Source organism: Rattus norvegicus, chromosome 10, assembly GCF_021556685.1.
Source record: "Rattus norvegicus strain SHRSP/BbbUtx chromosome 10, alternate assembly SHRSP_T2T, whole genome shotgun sequence".
Lineage (NCBI taxonomy): Eukaryota > Metazoa > Chordata > Mammalia > Rodentia > Muridae > Rattus > Rattus norvegicus.
The window spans coordinates 63,020,263-63,038,590 of record NC_141543.1 but is presented as its reverse complement, the minus strand read 5'-3'; the positions used below and the strand labels follow the sequence as shown (position 1 = coordinate 63,038,590).

General features: G+C 49.9%; 1 protein-coding gene across 8 annotated transcripts in view; it reads left to right on the top strand.

Moving 5' to 3' along the window:
* Positions 1–17,928, top strand: part of Spns3 (SPNS lysolipid transporter 3, sphingosine-1-phosphate) — a 54,791-nt gene extending 36,863 nt beyond the window's left edge. For 2 of the 8 annotated variants that reach the window (NM_001443668.1, NM_001443667.1), the window contains 4 exons: positions 10,619–10,684; positions 16,295–16,393; positions 16,491–16,662; positions 17,565–17,928. In NM_001443668.1, coding sequence (NP_001430597.1) covers positions 10,619–10,684; positions 16,295–16,393; positions 16,491–16,662; positions 17,565–17,647 — 420 coding nt within the window. In that variant the 3' untranslated portion in view covers positions 17,648–17,928. Of the gene's footprint in view, positions 1–10,618; positions 10,685–16,294; positions 16,394–16,490; positions 16,727–17,564 lie in introns of all 8 variants that reach the window. The other 6 variants (XM_087573664.1, NM_001109035.1, XM_087573665.1 and 3 more) reach the window with 6 other exon arrangements.
* The last annotated feature ends 400 nt before the right edge of the window (positions 17,929–18,328 follow it).

Here is an 18,328-nt window from a genome sequence, read left to right as displayed (position 1 = left end):
AGAACAGCTCCAGGGGAAGCCAGGGCATCTGGAGTTCTCAGGCTTGTGATCCAGGCTGTCTGGAGTAGGACTAGACCATGTCATTCTGGAGTAGGAGTCCTCACTCATAGTTTCAGGGGTCATTATGGCTGAAATGAAATGTTCTCAGAGTGGTAGTGGAAGACTTAAAATGATCGGTTGTATATATCTTTACTCCCAGCATTCAGAACTGCTGAGGCAGAAGGGGTCAGTTCAAGGTCACCTGACTAGAGCGTTACTAGGCCAGTCAGAGATACCTAGCGATATCTTAACTGCAGACAGGAAAACCAGGGCTGGAAATGTAGCTCAATTGGTAGAGTGTGTCTCTAAAATGCAAGAGGGGCTGATCCCTAACTCTACATAAACTGAATATAGGGGTATGCATCTGTCATTCCAGCACTCGGACATAGAGCCAGGAAAATCAGAAGTTCAAGGTCATCCTTGGCTACCCATATCAAGGTTATCAGAGAGCCCCCCTACAATCTCCCCAACTACAACAGCAAACTAAATCAGGTCAACCAACAACAAAAACAAAAACAAAACTCAAATATGTCCAGGCTGTCTTGGAGGGCTGTTGTTTGCTAACGGATTTCTTGGCTGACATTTTCCTGACGGAGGCAGCCAGGCATGGGAAGGGACCTGACAACTGTCACTCAAAAAGTCGAGTGGCTTACTGCCAGTAGTTGAATTTATTCGAAGAAAATAAATATCAAGAAGCATATCTCAAGGAATTATCACAAAATTAGCATTCCCTAAATATACCGTTTATTTATTCATTTTCGTGTGCATGCAAGGCCTGAGGTCGATATCCAATGACTTCTTCTATTGCTCTCTACCCTCTGAGACAGGCTCTCCCACTGCACCCAAACTTCACTGATTCAGCTAGACTGGCTTTCCAACAAGACCCCTGGGTTTCCCCCAGCTCTGCCTTTGGAGTAGTGGGATTGTACTCAGAGCCCCTACACTGGGCTCTTTACATGGATACTGGGCATCTGAATTCAGGCTGAGCCATGACTCAAGCACCAAAGTTAAAATTCTTTCTTTCTTTTATTCTTTTTTTAAAAAACATTTTTTGTGTATCAGTGTTTTGCCTAAACATATGTATGTATACCATGTGCATGCCTGGTGTCCATGGATACCAGAAGAAAGCATCAGACTCCCAGCAAAGAGAGGTACAGATGGTTGTGAAACAGCATGCAGATGCTGAGAAAGCTGGGTCCTCTGAAAGAGCATCAAGTGTTCTTAAACATTGAGCCCTCTCTCCAGACCCCAAATTATCATCCCTAACAGTGCTTACCAGAATTGTCTTCTTATGATGCTTAGCTGTGAGTAGCGCCAAACCTAATGCTTCTAGGAAAGTTTGTGCTCCTCTCATCTGTCTCTTTATCACACAGCCCAGAATGGCCTCAAACTCAGACTAATGATCCTCCTGCCTCCACCTCCCAAGTACTAAGATCATAAGCATGTGCCCTGGTACCCAGCTCCCCCACCCTTTTTTTTTTTTAAATTTTAATCTTTTGGGTTTTTTTGAGATGGCTCTCACTATGTAACTCTGGCTGTTCTAGAACTCACTAAGTAGACCAGGCTATCCTCAGTCTCACAGAGATCCTCCTGCCTCTGTTCCCCAGGTGCTAGGATTAAAGGTGTATGCTACCATGACCCACCTTGATCTCTAAAATCCTTAATGTTGGTAGCACTGTGAGTTTGAGACTAGCCTGGTCTATAAGGTGAGCCCAGAGCAACCAAGGCTCTGTTACACGAGAAACCCCACTGGAAAAGCAAAAACAAAACAAAACAAAACAAAACATCCTTAGCATTGATCCTTTTTCCCCTTGTGGGTACCCAGATATTTCGTTAATTTTTCTTGAAATCCAACAGCTTAGTTGGTGTATTAGTCTCTATTGCTGTGTAACAAATCACTCCCAAACACAGAAGTGTAACATAAGCATTGCTGCCTCAGAGTCTATGTGGGTCACTTGGGTTTTTGTCTCTCTCAAGGGTGCAATTGAGGTATTAGCTCAAAGTCTGTTGTTTCGACTGCAAGCTCAGCTGGGGAAGGCTGCCAGGATCACTAATGGTTACTGGCAGGATTCACATCTATGGGTGTTGAACCCCCTTTCCTTGCTAGTTATTGCCTTTCAGTTTTTTAATGTGGATTTTTTGCCTCAGGCAAAATAGGCATGGTCTTCACCAATGAGCTATATTCTCTATCAGAATGGCTGCCTTTACTTAGTGGTTTGCTCCATCAAAGCATAGAGGACAATGACTAAGAAGGGAGAGACAGTATTTTATAGCCCAATCACAGAAAGTTTACCCCACCCCCTTTACTGTAATATACTAATTCAAAGCAAGTTGCCAGGTAGAGTTGACTCTAAGGGAAGGGGTTCTGACCACAGGGCAAGGACTTAAGGAGGCTACTCCTCACAGCCAGGAAGTATGCCCAAGGCAGGTGCTTCACAACACCTCAGAGTTCGTCACAACTGCTTTTCCTTCTGCAAGCATCAGTAGCCAGTCCTTCCTCATTTTATCTCTTTGTTTCTTAGGCTTATCCATTTTCTTTTCCTTGTGCTGAATCATGGTTGGGACTGGTACTTGGATGAGGCAAAAAGACATCAACGGAGAAGAAATGTGAGAAGGCTCCCAAATCTTTGGTCCTAAGAGCAGGCCCCTCCTTAATACCATGTCTCTACCTTCCTAGACCTAGAGCCCTGCTCATCCTCATCCACCCTCCATGTCATTCATTTCTGTAATTCTTTTCTTTGTGTCCTCTTGGCAACTACCAGGAAATGCGGTTATTTTCACTGTATTAGCTCCACGTTGATGTTGTTTGTGGTTTTCCTTCTCCATTTAGTAATATTTCGTTAGGTAAGTCATCTCCTTTTATGTCTTATCCTACTGAGCGCTGACTTTATCCATAAGCAGTTTCTGTATTGGATTCATATCCTTCTTACATTATTCTGTAGTTTGAAATAATTATAAGAATGTCTGTGTCCGGGGCTGGGGATTTAGCTCAGTGGTAGAGCGCTTACCTAGGAAGCGCAAGGCCCTGGGTTCGGTCCCCAGCTCCGAAAAAAAGAACCAAAAAAAAAAAAAAAAAAAAAAAGAATGTCTGTGTCCCTTCTCTTACCATCTGCCTTCTAGGTTGGATTCTTCCCCTGTTTCCTTGCCTCCTTCCCTTCTTCCCTCCCTCCTCACTTCTTCTCCTTCCTCCCCTCCCCCCTTTGTTTGCTGTCCTTTTTCTCCTTTTCTTTTTAAAAAGTTATCTTTATTTTGTGTATGTTGTGACTGCCTGCTGTATGTGAGAGACATGTGTGCAGTACCCATGCAATCCAGAAGAGGGTGTGTGTCAGATCCCTTGGGGCTGGAGTCAGGCATTTATGTGCTGTCTGATTGGGTGCTGGAAGAACAGAGCACCCTTAAGCATGGAGCCATCTCTCTATCCCCCTGTCCTTCCTACTAGAGATCAGGTGCATTAGGGTGGTATGGCTGTAGACAAGGTTTTCCTAACTTCTCTTTTAATGTTTTTTCAGTCTCTGTATTCTCGTTCTCTATCTGTTTTCTTTCCCTTATCTGTTTCTTTATCTACCTCCTTTCCCCCTCCTGCCCTCCTCCCTTCCTTCCTCCTTCCTTCCCCTCCTATATGTCTGCATAGCTCCCTTGGTGTGTCCAATTCACATTCTCCTACCTTGGGTGTGGGTAGCCCTGCTCAGACACTGCACTGACTGTGCTTGTAGAGTTCTTGACTCTGGCCCAGGCTTCTCTGTGGCTGTCCTCTCCTGCATCAGGGTTGTACTTTGAGTTGAACATTAGGCTCTATAGATTTTTCTGTCGCCTGAGGAAATTACGGGACCAGGTAGTAGGGAGTCTTTGTTAGAGCACCTGGGCTCTGCTCCGAGTCGGGATTTAGGTAAATGCAGTGTACGGCACAGCTCCTCGGTGTAATTGGTGGGTGCATCCCCTTCTGGAATGGGGGCTTGCCTTCTGGCTGGTGGAGGCAGGATAGGGAAGTTCACTCTCCCCATTTCTGCAGCCACTTGTCCCACTGGCTCTCTGTGAAGGACACCTCTAGGCTGCATCTCCTCCAGTGAGGAGGGTTTTGTAGAGTGGCTCTGGGGAGGACACTGAGCAGCACACACTGCAGAATCATCTGCCTTCCTGCTTGCCTGCCAGTATTTAATGTTTATTTCATTGGATTTTTGTTCTTTGTCTTTGGTAAAAACTCTTTTCCCTGACTTACTGCTTTTGGCTTCGGGAGCCTCCGTCTTTACCTGGGAGTTGCTCCAGATGACTGCTCAGACACTTTCCAACTCACACGTGATCAGAACATCGAATTTGCTCCCTACCCAAGGTAGAATGGAGCAGGGCCAGCACGGACATCCCCGGGGCAGTTAAGATTGGCTGAGGTGGCTGTGCCTTGAGGACTCCCAAGGCTGTCTGGGATCAGCCAGAATATGTCCACTGGAGCTGCAGTCACTGGTCATCTGAGGGTTGACTCCTGGGTTAGTGCCAGCAATGGTACCTCAGATCTTCAGAATTCTCCTCACACTCCCCAACACCACCCTTCAGGACTTCTGGGAGAAGCCTCTTTGCTTTTTGCTCCTTGGGCTTAAGTAACCAGCATCCCACCCTCAGAACTGCCTCAGTGGGGCTTAAAGAGACCTACCGTCCTGCTAGGATCCAGCAGGTGTCTCTCTGTGCATGGCCCCTCGAGAAAGTTCACACCCTGACAGGATTTCCCAGGAGGACCTGGGAGCTTCCTGTTTCACTTTCTAGCTGCCAGCTTACCAGGTTGTTGGGTGGTTGATGGACTCAGGAGATCAGTCAGTGCCCTTGTCCCCCCAGGCCAGTGCCTGCCATTACAGATTGGCCGGCCTCAGGGTAGAGCATGCCAGCCACATGGCTGCTTACTGGTGGCCAGGCTATATTCTGGGTCTGTTCTGGCTGACTCGGCCATGCTGAGTGTGGCATTATTACACAAGTGGGAAAGATTCTTTCAGTTTTTCTACGTACCATGAGTCCAGAGGGGACAGTGGCCTTCTCCTTCCCAGTGAGTCTTAGAACTTCTCCATCAAGGATTAGTCAGTGCTCAATTTGAAGGCTGAGGTGGGGTCAGATTGAAGATACAGGTTCTTGGGGGTTGACCCTGCCCAAGATGTACCCTTCATCTTTCTGCCTATGTGTGTGCCGAGAGTCGTGCAGGTGTGAAGGTATGAGTGCATGTATGTTTTGTGCAAGGATACATACAGATTGAGAGAGAGAGAGAGAGAGAGAGAGAGAGAGAGAGAGAGAGAGAGACTGACTGACTTGCTGGCCATTGTGTCACAGTGATGTGTGGGTACATAGTAGGCTGCTTTCCAGCTAATGCTCAGCCTGTGACTGTACGAACACCAGTACTAATTTGTGCATGCATTGTGTAGTTTGGGTTTTGATTTTGTCATGTTGCTCAGACTGGCTCAAACTCTTGGGCTCAAATGGTCCCCTCCCTTAGCCTCCTAAGCAGCTGGACCTTACAGAGAGCATTCCATACCTAGTACCACAACTGTTTTCATGTTTTATATATCTCCTCTGCTACCTTCCTGTGTGTATACATGTGATATGTGAGTGTTGTGCGTGTATCTCAGACTTTGAGTGTGTGTGCATGGGTATTAAAGCTTAAATACATGTGTATGAGGCATTGCATATATGTAACTGTAGGTGCAGAAGTCCATGTATGTTTATGTTGTTGCTTGTGCATCTGGTGTGTGTGGATAACTGGCAGTGTAAACATGGTTGTGTGTGTACAAGCTTCTCTGGCTAGCATGACTAAAGCCAGACATACATACCGGTTGTCACTGGCTCAGCTCAAGGATGAAATGTCAGAGGTCAGGAGTTCTCTAGCACAGGGCCATTTCTCAGGCCCTGGGCAGTGTTCCCAGGACCTCCTACCCATCAGGAAATAAGTCAGGGTACAGGGAAGCCACCAGATCCCGAAGAGAAGCCCAAAGCAGAATCAGATTTCCCCTTTGGAAGTCCTCTCTAGGCAGGTGTTGGGGAGATGATAAGGCCCAAGAAACCGGAGAGGTTTGGATCAAGCCATCAGCAATGGGCAGAAGGAGACAGATTGATGCGCGATGCAGACTGAGGAGTCATGCAGGGTCAGCAGGCGCTGGGATCTGCCTGCCTCCTTGAGTCTAAGGACAGCTGATCTGTGTCTGTGTCCTAGCTGGCTCAGCCACACTGGGCAGGAACAGTGATGGGGAGGGGATGAGGGAAAGAAAGTTAGGGGACATGTCAATGTGAGGTTATATGGCTGTCCAAGAGGGACTTGGACCTGAGAGATAAGCAGTTGACCAAATTCTTCAAAATTGGAAATCTATATCTACACCTGTGTAGTCTGTGTATTTGTGGTATATATGTGTATGTGGTATGTAGTGTGTGCAATGTATGTGTGTGTATGTGGTGTGTGTGTGATGTATATTTGTGTGTGGCATATGTTTGTGCATGTGATGTGTGTGATGTATATGTGGTGTGGTGTGTGTGATGTATGTGCATGTGTGATGTATGTGTGCGTGGCATATGTTTGTGCATGTGGTGTGTATGTTTATGTATGTGTGGTATATGTGTGTGTGGTATATATGTGTGTGTGTGTGGTGTGACACATGTGTATGTGTGTTTGTGTGTGGTGCATGTGATGAGTGTGCATTTGTGTATGTGTGGTGTCTGGATATGTCTGTAGTATGCATGTGGTGTGTGTGTGCGTGTGTGCTTATGCCATGGCACATATATGGAGGTCAGAGAGCAACTTGCGGATATTGGTTCTCTCCTTCCACCTTTGGTATCCAACTCAGGATGAAACTTGGGGTCATCAGGCTCTCTGGCAAGTGCTTTTACCTGCTGAACAGCTGAAACACCTTGAACAGCCCTTGGTGTACTTGCTTGTTGTTTTCTATTTCTTTCTCTATCTTTCTTTTTTTATATGCTACTTCACTCTGTAGCTGAGGTTGGTTCAACCTCTCAAGTGCTGGGATTACAAGGTATGAGCCACTATACCTGGCTTCATTCCTTTAATTAAAAAAAAAGTGGTGTGTGTGTGTGTGTGTGTGTGTGTGTGTGTGTGTGTGTGTGTGTGTGTACCCAATACAAGTGTGGGGGTAACAGGACAACTTGTAGGAGCTGGTTCTATTTTTTCCATTTATTTATTAATTCACTTTACATACTGATTGCAGCCCCTCCTCCCAGTCCTACCCTCACATACCCCTTTCCCCTATTCCCCCGTCTCCCTCTCCTTTGTAAGTCCCCCACAACGGGTACCAACCTGCCCTGGAACATCAAGATGCAGCAGGAGTAGGTGCATCTTCTCACCAAGGAAAGCAGTCCAGCTAGGGGATAGGGATCTAAAGGGGGCAACAGGGTCAGAGTCAGCCCTGCTCCAATTATTAGGGGACTCACATGGAGACTATGCTGCACACCTGCTACATACATATAGGGGCCTAGGTCCAGCCCATGCATGTTCTTTGGTTGGTGGTTCAGTCTCTATGAGTCTCAATGGGCCCAGATCAGGTGATTCTATAGGTCTCGTGGGTGTCCTTGACCTCTCTGGCTCTCTCAATCCTTCCTCCTGATCTTCCATAAGTCTCCCTGAGCTCCACCTACTGTTTGGCTGTGGGCCTCTGCATCTGTTTCCATCAGCTGCTGGATGAAGCCTCTCGGAGGACAGTTATGTTAGGCTTCTGTCTGCAAGCATAGCAAAGTATCATTAATAGAGCCAGGGGTTGGCTCTCTCCCATGGGATGGGTCTCAAGCTTGTCCAGTCATTGGTTGGCCATTCCCTCAGTTTCTGCTCCATCTCTATCCCTGCACATCTTGTAGGCAGGGTAAATTTTGAATGGGAGGTTTTGTGAGTAGGTTGGTGTCCCCTCCCTTCATTGGAAGTCCCACCTGGTTACACCAGCCTCTATATCCCCCATGCTAGAAGTCTCAGCTAGCATCACCTCCATAGTCTCCCAGGAGCATTACCCTGTTCTAGATCTCCAGCTCTTTCCAGAGATGCCCACATCAATTTCCTTCCCCTCTCCCAGCCCACTTGCCTCCTCCCCACACCTAACACCCCCTGTTTTTCTCACCACCATTGGAAACAACCTGGATGTCTCTCAACCAAAGAATGGATAAAGAAAATATGGTACATTTACATAATGGAATAGTATGCAGCCCTTAAAAACAAAAACATCATGCAATTTGCAGGCAAATGGATGGAACTAGAAAATGTCATCCTGTGCTGAGGTTACAGACATATTCTGAGGTTACAGACATGAGCTGAGGTTACAGGCATGTGCTGAGGTAACAGGCATGTGCTGAGGTTACAGGCATGTGCTGAGGTTACAGGCATGTACCACCATGGCTGCCTCTGTTTGCTTGGTTTTCATTTGAAGCCAAGTCTGATTGTACCACAAAAGTCATTGAATGAGGACTGTATTGTACTGTACCTGTGGAGACAATGCGTGTACAGATGTGTATAACCAGGTTTCCAGCTGCAGAAGCATGGTATGTTAGTGTCTGTCCAGACTGTGCAGTGAGAGAAACCCAGGCCCCAAGGTGAGTGTGGGGGACCTTCCCAAGGTCCCCAAGCAGGTGTCCCACCCTTTGTGGCAATGCCACTCCTTGAGCCCAGAAGGCTAGGCTTTCACTGCCTGGAGAGCCTCTGTAATTATGGGATTAGAAGGCAGGCTGTCTCCACTGGCCTTCTGCCCCTAAAAGCCACAAGTAGAGTGATGGATTTGGTGGCAGAGAGCCTGTTTCCAGGTATGTCTGGGAACCTGGCATCCTTAGGCAGCTTGTTCATTGAAAGGCCCCATTGTGGCTGCAGCCTCCCTCTGAAGGGGCTCTATTTTGGGACAGGATCCACCCTAGTCCAGCTGGAAAAGGTACATTTCAGGATGTCCTGTGGGTGTGGAGGTAAGGGTAACACCACACAGGGGGTATGTTCCTGTGGTAATGGGGGTCCAGCCTGTGTGGAGGAAGAGAGGACACAGAGGGAGGCTGAAGTATGTGGGGAGGAGAGGCTTTTGGCCCAGGTAGAGGTGCACGGATGACAGGACACCATGGGGAGGGGAGGTGCGCTAGGCCAGGCTTTCATGTGGTCCAGAATCTGGGTAGACAGGCCCTGTCAAGATGGAATGCAGGGCTGTGGCCTGCCTGGGCCTCACCCGAGTCCTGCCCACCAGTGACTTCCTGCTTCCCACTACTGTGGCTGCCCAGCCTTTGTCCTAGGCCTAGAAGGAGACCCACCCTGACCTCAAGGGCCTCCCAGTTAGGGTACCCGGGGCCAGAAGCAGCAGCCACAGGCAGCTGGGCTGGGTGGTGTGATCACAGGAGCTGCTTAGCCTCTATTCTGCTCTTCTCTCACCAGATCGGGCTGTTCTCCTGCCCCACCCAGTGTGGCAGCACATTCCAGCCTCCTGCCATGGCTCACAAAAGGTGTCTGCCAGGCATTGTTTTGGGGCTTCTGCCTGGTGGGCTTCTGAAGATCTTTCTATCTCATTCTGACTGCCCCTGTGTATCTGCCAGGGTCACCTCTGCCTAGGACTCCCTCCCCAGCTAGTTCTCCCCATCAGCCTTTAAAGCACAGTAGCCACTGGAAGCCCCTGAGAGTTCTTGAGGCCATAGGCCTTCCCAATCTCACCATGTACAAGCCAGACACAGAGGAGAGGGCATCTCTGGAAAGTGGCCTTTGGGCTTGGTGATCCAATCTGTGACACGGGTATGATGATAACCTTATCAAATTACCTGGCCCAAGACGGGTATGGGGCAGTGATGCCTGGCATGCACTAGGTGTTCTTTCTGGTGGTGGTGCTGTTCATTTCTCTGCCTTTGGGATATCAAGCCTTTGAGTTCCCAAGCCTGTGCTGCTTTGGGCATAGCCCCGTGACTCCAGGAATGACTAATTCCACCCTGGCAATAAGCTCTCCAGAGCTAGGAGAGGTGAGCCTTTCCACCTTTCTTCGGTTGCTTCATTAAGCTCCTCTTGAGTGAGGGGAATGAGGATTTCCCTAATCCTCTGGCACGAGGTAAAACAGCACAGAACGCTGGGTAAGACAGGCCAGTAGTAGGCTGAGGGTGGCACCAGAGAGAGGCCTGAAGCTTTTTGTGTTTCTGGTTGGCCTTGTCCTGGACCAGCTATGACCTGAGAAAAGTCTTGGCCTTGGCTAGAAATTACCTGTGTCTGCACAATGGCTGTGCTAAGGCTTGCTTTTGGAGGTGGGGTCTGAGAAAGACGCCTGAGAGAAGCCTTTTGAGAGGTTCCTGGGGGGCTTAGTGGTATATACAGACCTCCGGAGAAAACAAACAGAAAGTGGTGGAGCCGAGACCTTGGCCTTCTTGTCCTGAGTCTTCATGTTTGGAAATGCTCTGGTAGTCCCGATGTTTCCTCCTCCTTGGATGACCCCCCAAGGGCTGGGTCTTGGAGGCTATGAACCAGAGTTCTCAGACATGGTGCTCATCTTGGGGGTCTCAGTGCCTTCCTCTGGGGGAGCCTCAGTTTCCCCCCTGCACAATCGAGGAGGAACTGTGGGAGGGGTGGGTGCCTGAGGTGGGGGCAGTCATCCAGGCCATACTCTGTCCACAGGTGTTCCTGGCCCTGGGGGAGCTCCTTCTGTCTTGCAACTGGGCAGTAGTTGCTGATATCCTGTTGGTAGGTATGGGTTACATGTTGGTCCTGGCACTTTTGAGTAGCCTGGGGACTGGGAAGGACCTCAGAGGCCCTGGGACTGGGGTTAAGGGTCACTTTTTACAGTTTCTGTAGATAATATATTCCCTTTCAAACACTCTCAAGCGTTTCCTATCTCATCCCTGCACATAAGCATGGAAACCCAGAAAGGGCTGGTACCTGCACCAAGGTCACACAGTGGCAAAGCTCTGAGCTGGGACTGGCACACAGGTCTTCTTTCACTCTTTGCCATACTACTTCTTAGTGAACGGGCTCCCTGGCCTGTTCTTTAGAGTCACAGAAAGAGATGCTGGACTTAGAGCACTAGCCTCTAAAGCCTGCTGGTTCCAGCCCACCCCACCGCATGGAGTACTTGAAGGGCCGTCTGGGCTGTGATGAGACCTAAAGATGTTCTTGCCACATGGGTTCGGGGTCCACAGTCCAGCTCCTTCCTGTGTTCAGCCTCTCAGCTGCCTCTGAGGAGGCCCAAGGACTTTGAACATTATTAAAGTCTGAGCCCTAATTGATAACAAACAGGGCTCCTAAGCCTAGGGACACTGAGGGACCTCCTGCTGTCTCCTGGCAGACTGGCACAGTCTAGCACTGGGTATAGGGTTGTGGGTGGTCTGGCCACAGGTAGAAAGCTTTCTGGTGAAGAGGCTCGGACTAGAGTCCTCTGCAGAGACAACCCTGGGTCAGCCTGCTTCTGCCCTATGTCACTCAAGAACCACGTGACTTTGGGCAGGTTGCTTTGTATCTCTGAGCTTTTGTTTCCTGATAAGGAAAATGGGGATGGAATGTTAGTAACCATTGTTGTGAGAGTGGAGGAAGAGACAACCTGTAGAAGGTTTAGCCCAGTATCAGGCACAGGGGTTAATGGGTAGGATTCCTATTGTGACCCTGAGGTTCCCATGGCACTTCTGTCTCCTAAAGTTATCTTGGGGTCCTAGAATCTGGGTTTGGAAGGACCATGGGGATGTATGTCATTTAATCGACAACAAGGTCTGCTTGAGCACTGCTGACAGGATGTTCACTGCCTGCCATGTTTCAGGCTCAGCCCTGTCTTTGGCCTTAAGGAACACATCACTAGATATAGCCAGTCTTCCCTGCCCCTCCCTCTGCACCGGAGACCTAGGCTCCAGGCCTGACTCAGCCTGGCCTTGGGCCTCAGTTTCCTTGCCCATAAAAAGGTCTAATCATTACCTCCCTAGTGGGGTGAGTGAGCCAGCCTGAGGGAGCAGCCGCCCTCCACATAGCTCATCCTCTCTCAGGCAGTTCAAGTCATACTGAACCTGCCCCCCACAGCTTCCTCTGCTTACCCCCAACCGTGATCCCTTTTTTCCACATGACAGCCCCGATGATATGTGAAGGCTACCTGGCATCCCCATGTCTGTCTCTGCTGGAATCATTAACCTGGCAGAGCCAGGTGCTTTGCAGTGCTAAAGAGAAGTGTGCTCACAACTGCGAAGGAGGGAGAGGGTGGTTCTGGGGGCCAGCCAGAATCTGGACTGTGGGGGAGCTGGCTGACCACATGCAGCCCAGTCTACAACTCTCCGAGCCCTTCATGGCTTGGAGGATATGCTCTAGCCAGCTCCCTGCCCTTCCCCCTGCCTTCTCTCCTGCCCTGAGCTGCCCAGTGGCCCACAGTGATCTTTCTGTCCTAGATGGGGTGGGGTTGTCAGGGAGGGCAGTCCTTTCAGCTCCCACGTTTTAGAGGGGCACAGGTTTACAAGAGAGAGAGAGTATACTATGCAGAGATGGTAGAAAGCCAAGTTGCAGGAAACGGGGAGGGGACACGTGTGTGGAGACTGAGGTCCCATGGAGAAAGCAGGTCAGGGGAAGGACTTATGTGGGGACAGGTTGTGCAGGATTGGAGGAAAGGCCCCTGTACCTACCTGTGCTTGCCCCTGAGTAGGAGGTGAATGTCTCTTTTGGTTGCTGTGAGGGTATTATTGTAGCAGGAGACAGCCAGGTGGACAGCTCTTGGTAGAGAGAGCAGAGAGGGTCTAACAGGAAAATGAGGTAGAGACTATGGGTTCCTGGGGGAGGTGAGGGGAGAGGATGGACAGCTCAGTTGGGAGCTTTTTAGCAGTCTGCCTTTCATGCCAGTCCCTGCTACTTACGATGAGAGACAGATTGTGGCCATTACTTGACCTTTCTGTGACAGCCTCAGCTCAAATGCACAACAGGGCAAGTAGCTCCTACCAGTGTGCTTCAGGCCAAAAGGACTCATGGAGCTAAAACCTGTACCCTGTGTGTTCTGAGATGGCATCTAATCCCCACCGGTCCTGCCTCAGGACACTGCTCTCTCCACAAGCGAGGATCTAGGCTCCTTTTAGACCCGAGGTCTCAAAGGGCTGCCCACTCTAATGGCTCTCACACTTCATCCTTACTGAGTCAGGCTTGGAGGAGCTCCTCACTGATTGCGGACTCTTCATCCTCATCATCTGACTGGATGGGCGGAGAGTCAGTCAGTACAGGAACTGCACTGCTAGCAGACTTCCCACAGAGGCCTGACCCAGTAGTCTTCAGCACAGCTTTTGGGTTCTCACAGTTACCTCTCCAGCCTGCAGGCTCCTTGCAGGTCTCTCCTCATTTATCTCCTTGTTCAGTCATCCTCATGAGGAGCTCATTCCCTGCTCCCTCCCTACACATCTCCTCCTGGCTCTGCTGCGCTTGAGACCGTCTTTTCTCCTGGAAAGACAAAGAAGGTGTCTCTCTCTATCTTAAATCTGCTCCAGGAGCCTCCAGCTGCCCCATCCAGGCTGTTCCTCAGTGGCTCACTCTTCCTCCCAGTCCTGAGCAGAGGGATGCCCGAGGAGGGACTGTATTACCATTCAGGGGTATCTGGCCACAGGGGTTGAGTTGGGGAGTGCAGAAGGCAAGCAAGCTGCCAGGGAATCTGTCCTTAGTGATTGTCTCCCCAACTTTCTGTAAGACGGTGGCTGTCTGCACCTCTCTTGCCCTGGGCTATAAAGGGAACTGCTTTTCTGAGAAAGGTGGGTGAGCCAAAACACAGGTGTTTTTGTCTCAGAAGCTGGTGAACCTGGAATGCTGAAAACCCAAAAGCCGCTCATTTTCAAAATTACCCAGCCCCAGCTTGCCAGGTGCTGCGAGGTCCAGCCTTTACAGAGTTACAGGTACCCAGAGGAGGCAGGGAGGTGGGACCCGTTTCCCTATATTGAGAAGATATGGAGGCAGCTTGCAGAGACCTTACTCTGGGGGCCTGAGCAGCTCCGGCCCCATGTGGATCTGTGTGGATGCATGAAGCCTCTGTGTAGGAAGCCAAAGCTCAGCCCTCTCCTCAGAGCCACCCATGACTAATCACATAATTATGGGGTGAGAAGGAAGTCCTGAGAAGGTGCAGAGCTGTGGTCGGTTCCTCCTCCAGTGCTGGCAGGTCCTGAGGATGGCAGGAGGCCCAGCTTCTCTTACTGTGTGGGGAGAGAACCTCGGCCCAGTGACCACCCTACCATCTGATGGCCACAGTGGCTCCCCAGCTCAGCCCTGCCCACCTACATGCCTCTCTCCAGCAGACCTCCTATGTCTGTCTGGTAGGGTTCTGGAATTCAGAGTCATATTTCTGTGTCCCCTTTGACCTCTCTCTGTAAGACACTGATTCTCCTGCCCATAGGCAGGACCACTAAGGAACCTGTCTTTTCAATTTTTTTTATTTATTTTATGTATATGAGTACACTGTATCCGTCTTCAGACACACCAGAAGAGGGCATCGGATCCCATTTCAGATGGTTGTGAGCCACCATGTGGTTGCTGGGAATTGAACTCAGGACCTCTGGAAGAGCAGTTGGTGCTCTTAACCGCTGAGCCATCTCTCCAGCCCCCTCAATTTTTTATTTTTATTTATTTATTTATTTATTTTTAGATAGGGTCTCACTATGTAGCACTCATCGGTCTGGAACTCCATATAGACCAGCCTGGCCTCCAGCTCATAGAGCCCCACTGCTTGTGCCTCCTGCTTGTTGGGTGCGATCCTCCATGGCCTGCTTCTGTCTTCTTTTTTCTTTTCTTTTCTTTTTTTTTTTTTTTTTTTTTTTTTTTTGGAGCTGGGGACCGAACCCAGGGCCTTGCGCTTGCTAGGTAAGCGCTCTACCACTGAGCTAAATCCCCAGCCCTTGCTTCTGTCTTCTTATCCCTACTGTCCACTGTTTAAATGCTGTGCAATGACTATACCAACATGGCTGACAATGTCAGTGCCTGTCATTCCTAACATCCAGAGGGTCAGGAGGCCAATCTCTGGGAGAAGAAAGCCTGCCATCTAGTCTGGACCCTGTTACTTCCTGGCTGGGCTGCTCTGGGCAATTTAATTACCTGCTCTGTGAGGGTTTTCCCATCTATAAAATACAGGAAATAATCATATCTCCTTCATGACCTGCTAGAGCTGATATATAAAAACACATGCAGGAAGTAGTTATTAAATGTTATTATTATTATTATTATTATTATTATTATTATTATTATTATTATTACTTGCAGATGGGTTCAGATAATGGACAGTAAGGTCTTGGGGACAAGACTCCAGAGCAGCAATCTCCTCTATGGCTGCCATAGTAGGAAGTAGCTCTGAGCGGGCGAGTGTTCTCCTGAGACTGGTCTTTCAGAAGACTTACTTAGTCAGCAGGTTTTCACTAGCCCTCCTGTCCCTCATGTGCTACGGTACTCCAGGGACACAGGAGACACTAGGGGCTTTGCTGTTAATACAGTATATGAGGTAAGGAAATGGACCAAAAAGGACCCCTCCCAGTTCCAGGGGCATACCTTCATTTAACTGTGGTGTGTGTGTGTGTGTGTGTGTGTGTGTGTGTGTGTGTGTGTGTGTGTGAAGGCAGGCCCCTAAACCTGAGAGGGCTTTGCAGAGGAGGTGACATAAGGGTAAGTCGTCAGTGAGAAATAGTGCCGCAGTCGGCCCAGCGAGGGAATGCCTGCCAGGCAGGAAGCACACATGCCCAGAGCCTTCTGCCAAGCAGGATAGATATTCATGTGGAGCTCCTGAATATAAACTAAATGACACTGAGCATAGCCCTCAAGGTGGGTACTATCATTATGTCATTTAGAGAGGAGACAGGCAAGGCTGAAGCGGCTTGCCCAAAGATGCACAGCTAATGGGTAGGGATCTGGAGTGGACCCCAGACTGTCTGACTCCAGAAGTCACATTCTTGATGCCCTTACCTTCTTGCACGGAGCTGTGTGAGCCTCCCTGCACTGGTCACACCTACCTGCACTGATCTCTGGAGCCCTGAACTGAGATACTGCCTACCACTGTGTTCACAGGCTGTGTTCATAGCCACATAGGCTCTCCCAGCTCAAGTGTAAATTCTCAAGAGCGTCTCTGTTCAGTGCTGTGCTCCTTTCCCACCTAGCCCTGTCCCGGGGAGACCTCTGGGCCTCAAGAGGCCTTAGTCTTGGAGTGCGACTCAGGCCTTGAAAGTCAGTATCCCCCACATCCCCAACACCCCCACCTCCCACCCCCATTCTCTGACCTGTTTAGTCTACCCACTCTGGGCAGATGGGAACAGGGGAAGATAGTGACACCCTGTCTTCCTTCAGACTTAGCTCTGGGGCTTCTGTGTTTTGCAGTCGGTGGTGGTGCCCAGGTGCCGGGGCACGGCAGAGGCGCTCCAGATCACAGTAGCCCACGTCCTGGGAGACGCTGGCAGCCCCTACCTCACTGGACTTGTAAGGAGTGTCTAAGTGTGTGTAGGGAGGAACTTGGGAGGTACTGTTCTTGAAAAGGTCCTGGTGGGCCTAGCAGACACTCTTTTCTTCATGGCAGATCTCCAGTGTCCTGCAGGCTGAGCGCCCCAACTCCTACCTGCAACACTTCCTCAGCCTTCAGCACAGCTTCCTGTGTTGCGCCTTCGCCATCGTGCTGGGCGGTGGCTGCTTCCTGCTGACTGCACTGCACCTGGAAAGAGACCAGGCCCGGGCCAGGCAACCTGGCGAAGGTACTCCGACCCTTTGTTCCCCGCGCCAGGCTCCAGGTTGAATACTTCTGGACTGGGAGCACTGGTAACTGCCTCTGCCTCTGGATGGCCCATTCCAGAGCATTTATTATGCCCCTGCCATGTGCCAGGCAAGAGAGCAGATTGAGAGAGAGAGAGAGAGAGAGAGAGAGAGAGAGAGAGAGAGAGAGAGAGAGAGAGAGAGAGAGAGCAAGAGAGAGTTGGAATTAGGCAAGTCAGAACCCTCATGCAGCTGATGCTTTAATGTCTAGAGATGGACTAAAAACAGAAAGCAGGAGGGGGAAATGTCTGACACAAGAGCTATAGAGACAAAAGACAGGGAAAAGGGTTGACAAGGATAGATGATGTGATCCCCATTGAACTGGTGACACGGGAGTGAAAGAGTAAAGAGGAAGGGGTGAGCCAAGCAGCTACCGATTGGAAGAGGCTCTAGGAGGTGAGAACAGCTTGTGCAAAGGTCCTGTGGCAGGAACGTGCCTGATATGTGGGGGCCTGACAAGGTGGCCAGTGAGACTGTACAGGGATGAGGAGGACGGTGGGGGTTGAGAACAACAGAGCACAGGGAAATCCTTGGATGGCTTTATTTAGAGTGAGATGGGAGCCCCTGTGAGCTTTCCAGAGGACAGGTCCTGAAGGTTTTTGGGAAACCATCCTCAGGGCTGCTGTATTGAGAACAGAGTTCGGAGTGCCAGACTTGGGGCAAAGATGTCTCAGAATGCTCTGGACATTGGAGCTAAACCCACAGGGGTGGCACTGAAGGGGACTGATTTGGAATTTGTTATGCGAACAGAACCTCAAGGATCTGTAATAGATTGTCCCTGGGGCTGGTCTCCAAGCCTCTTCTGCCTCCTTTGGACTGACTGATCATCTTTTGCCTCCCACAGAAACTCTGGACAGCAAGGACATAGCCAGGAGGGACACTGAGAGACAAGGGCTGCTATCTGGTACCAGCACCCCGACAGAGTAGCCCTGGGCCCCTGTCTTGCAGTGAGCAGGCTACATCCTTCTGGGGACCTCGCCCATCTTGGCTGTGACTCAGGGACCCCAGCTAAGCTACACTCACCACCTTTTCAATCCCTGCTAGAGAGCTGCCAATGCCCAGGAGCTGGTTAGATTGAGCTGGCTGGATTGAGCTGGCACTACTCTCTAGGGAGTCTGGGCTCTGTGTCTGCACCGACCAGGGAGACCAGGCCCTTATTAAAGCATGATCAGTGCAAAGCCCTTAGATTTCAGGGCTTCTTAGACCATCTTGTTATTTATAGCCTTGTGAAACCTCTGCAGGAAGGAGGGGGGAGAGAAGAGGTGGGCAGGCCAAGCCAAGGATTCATTGTGGCCTCTACAATGGTGATCCTGAGGGAGATAGTCAGCTATGGTGTCTGGGGTGTCTCCACCATTACCTTCTCACTCAGACTTAGCTTCTCCTGTTTGCAAAGGCGCAGGGGACACACAATACCCCTCTGAGAATTCATCATCTGAATGAGAAGTGGTCTTGAAGGTGGATTCCCTATGGCTGCTGGTGCAGCCTGTGCACATTACAGAGGCAGCTGCCTCCTAGCCACATGCGGAATGGCTCACATGACTGTTCATGCATACTCCTGAAGGAGCCCTCCTTCTCTCCAGCCAATGCTTTGACCTCAGCATCTCCACA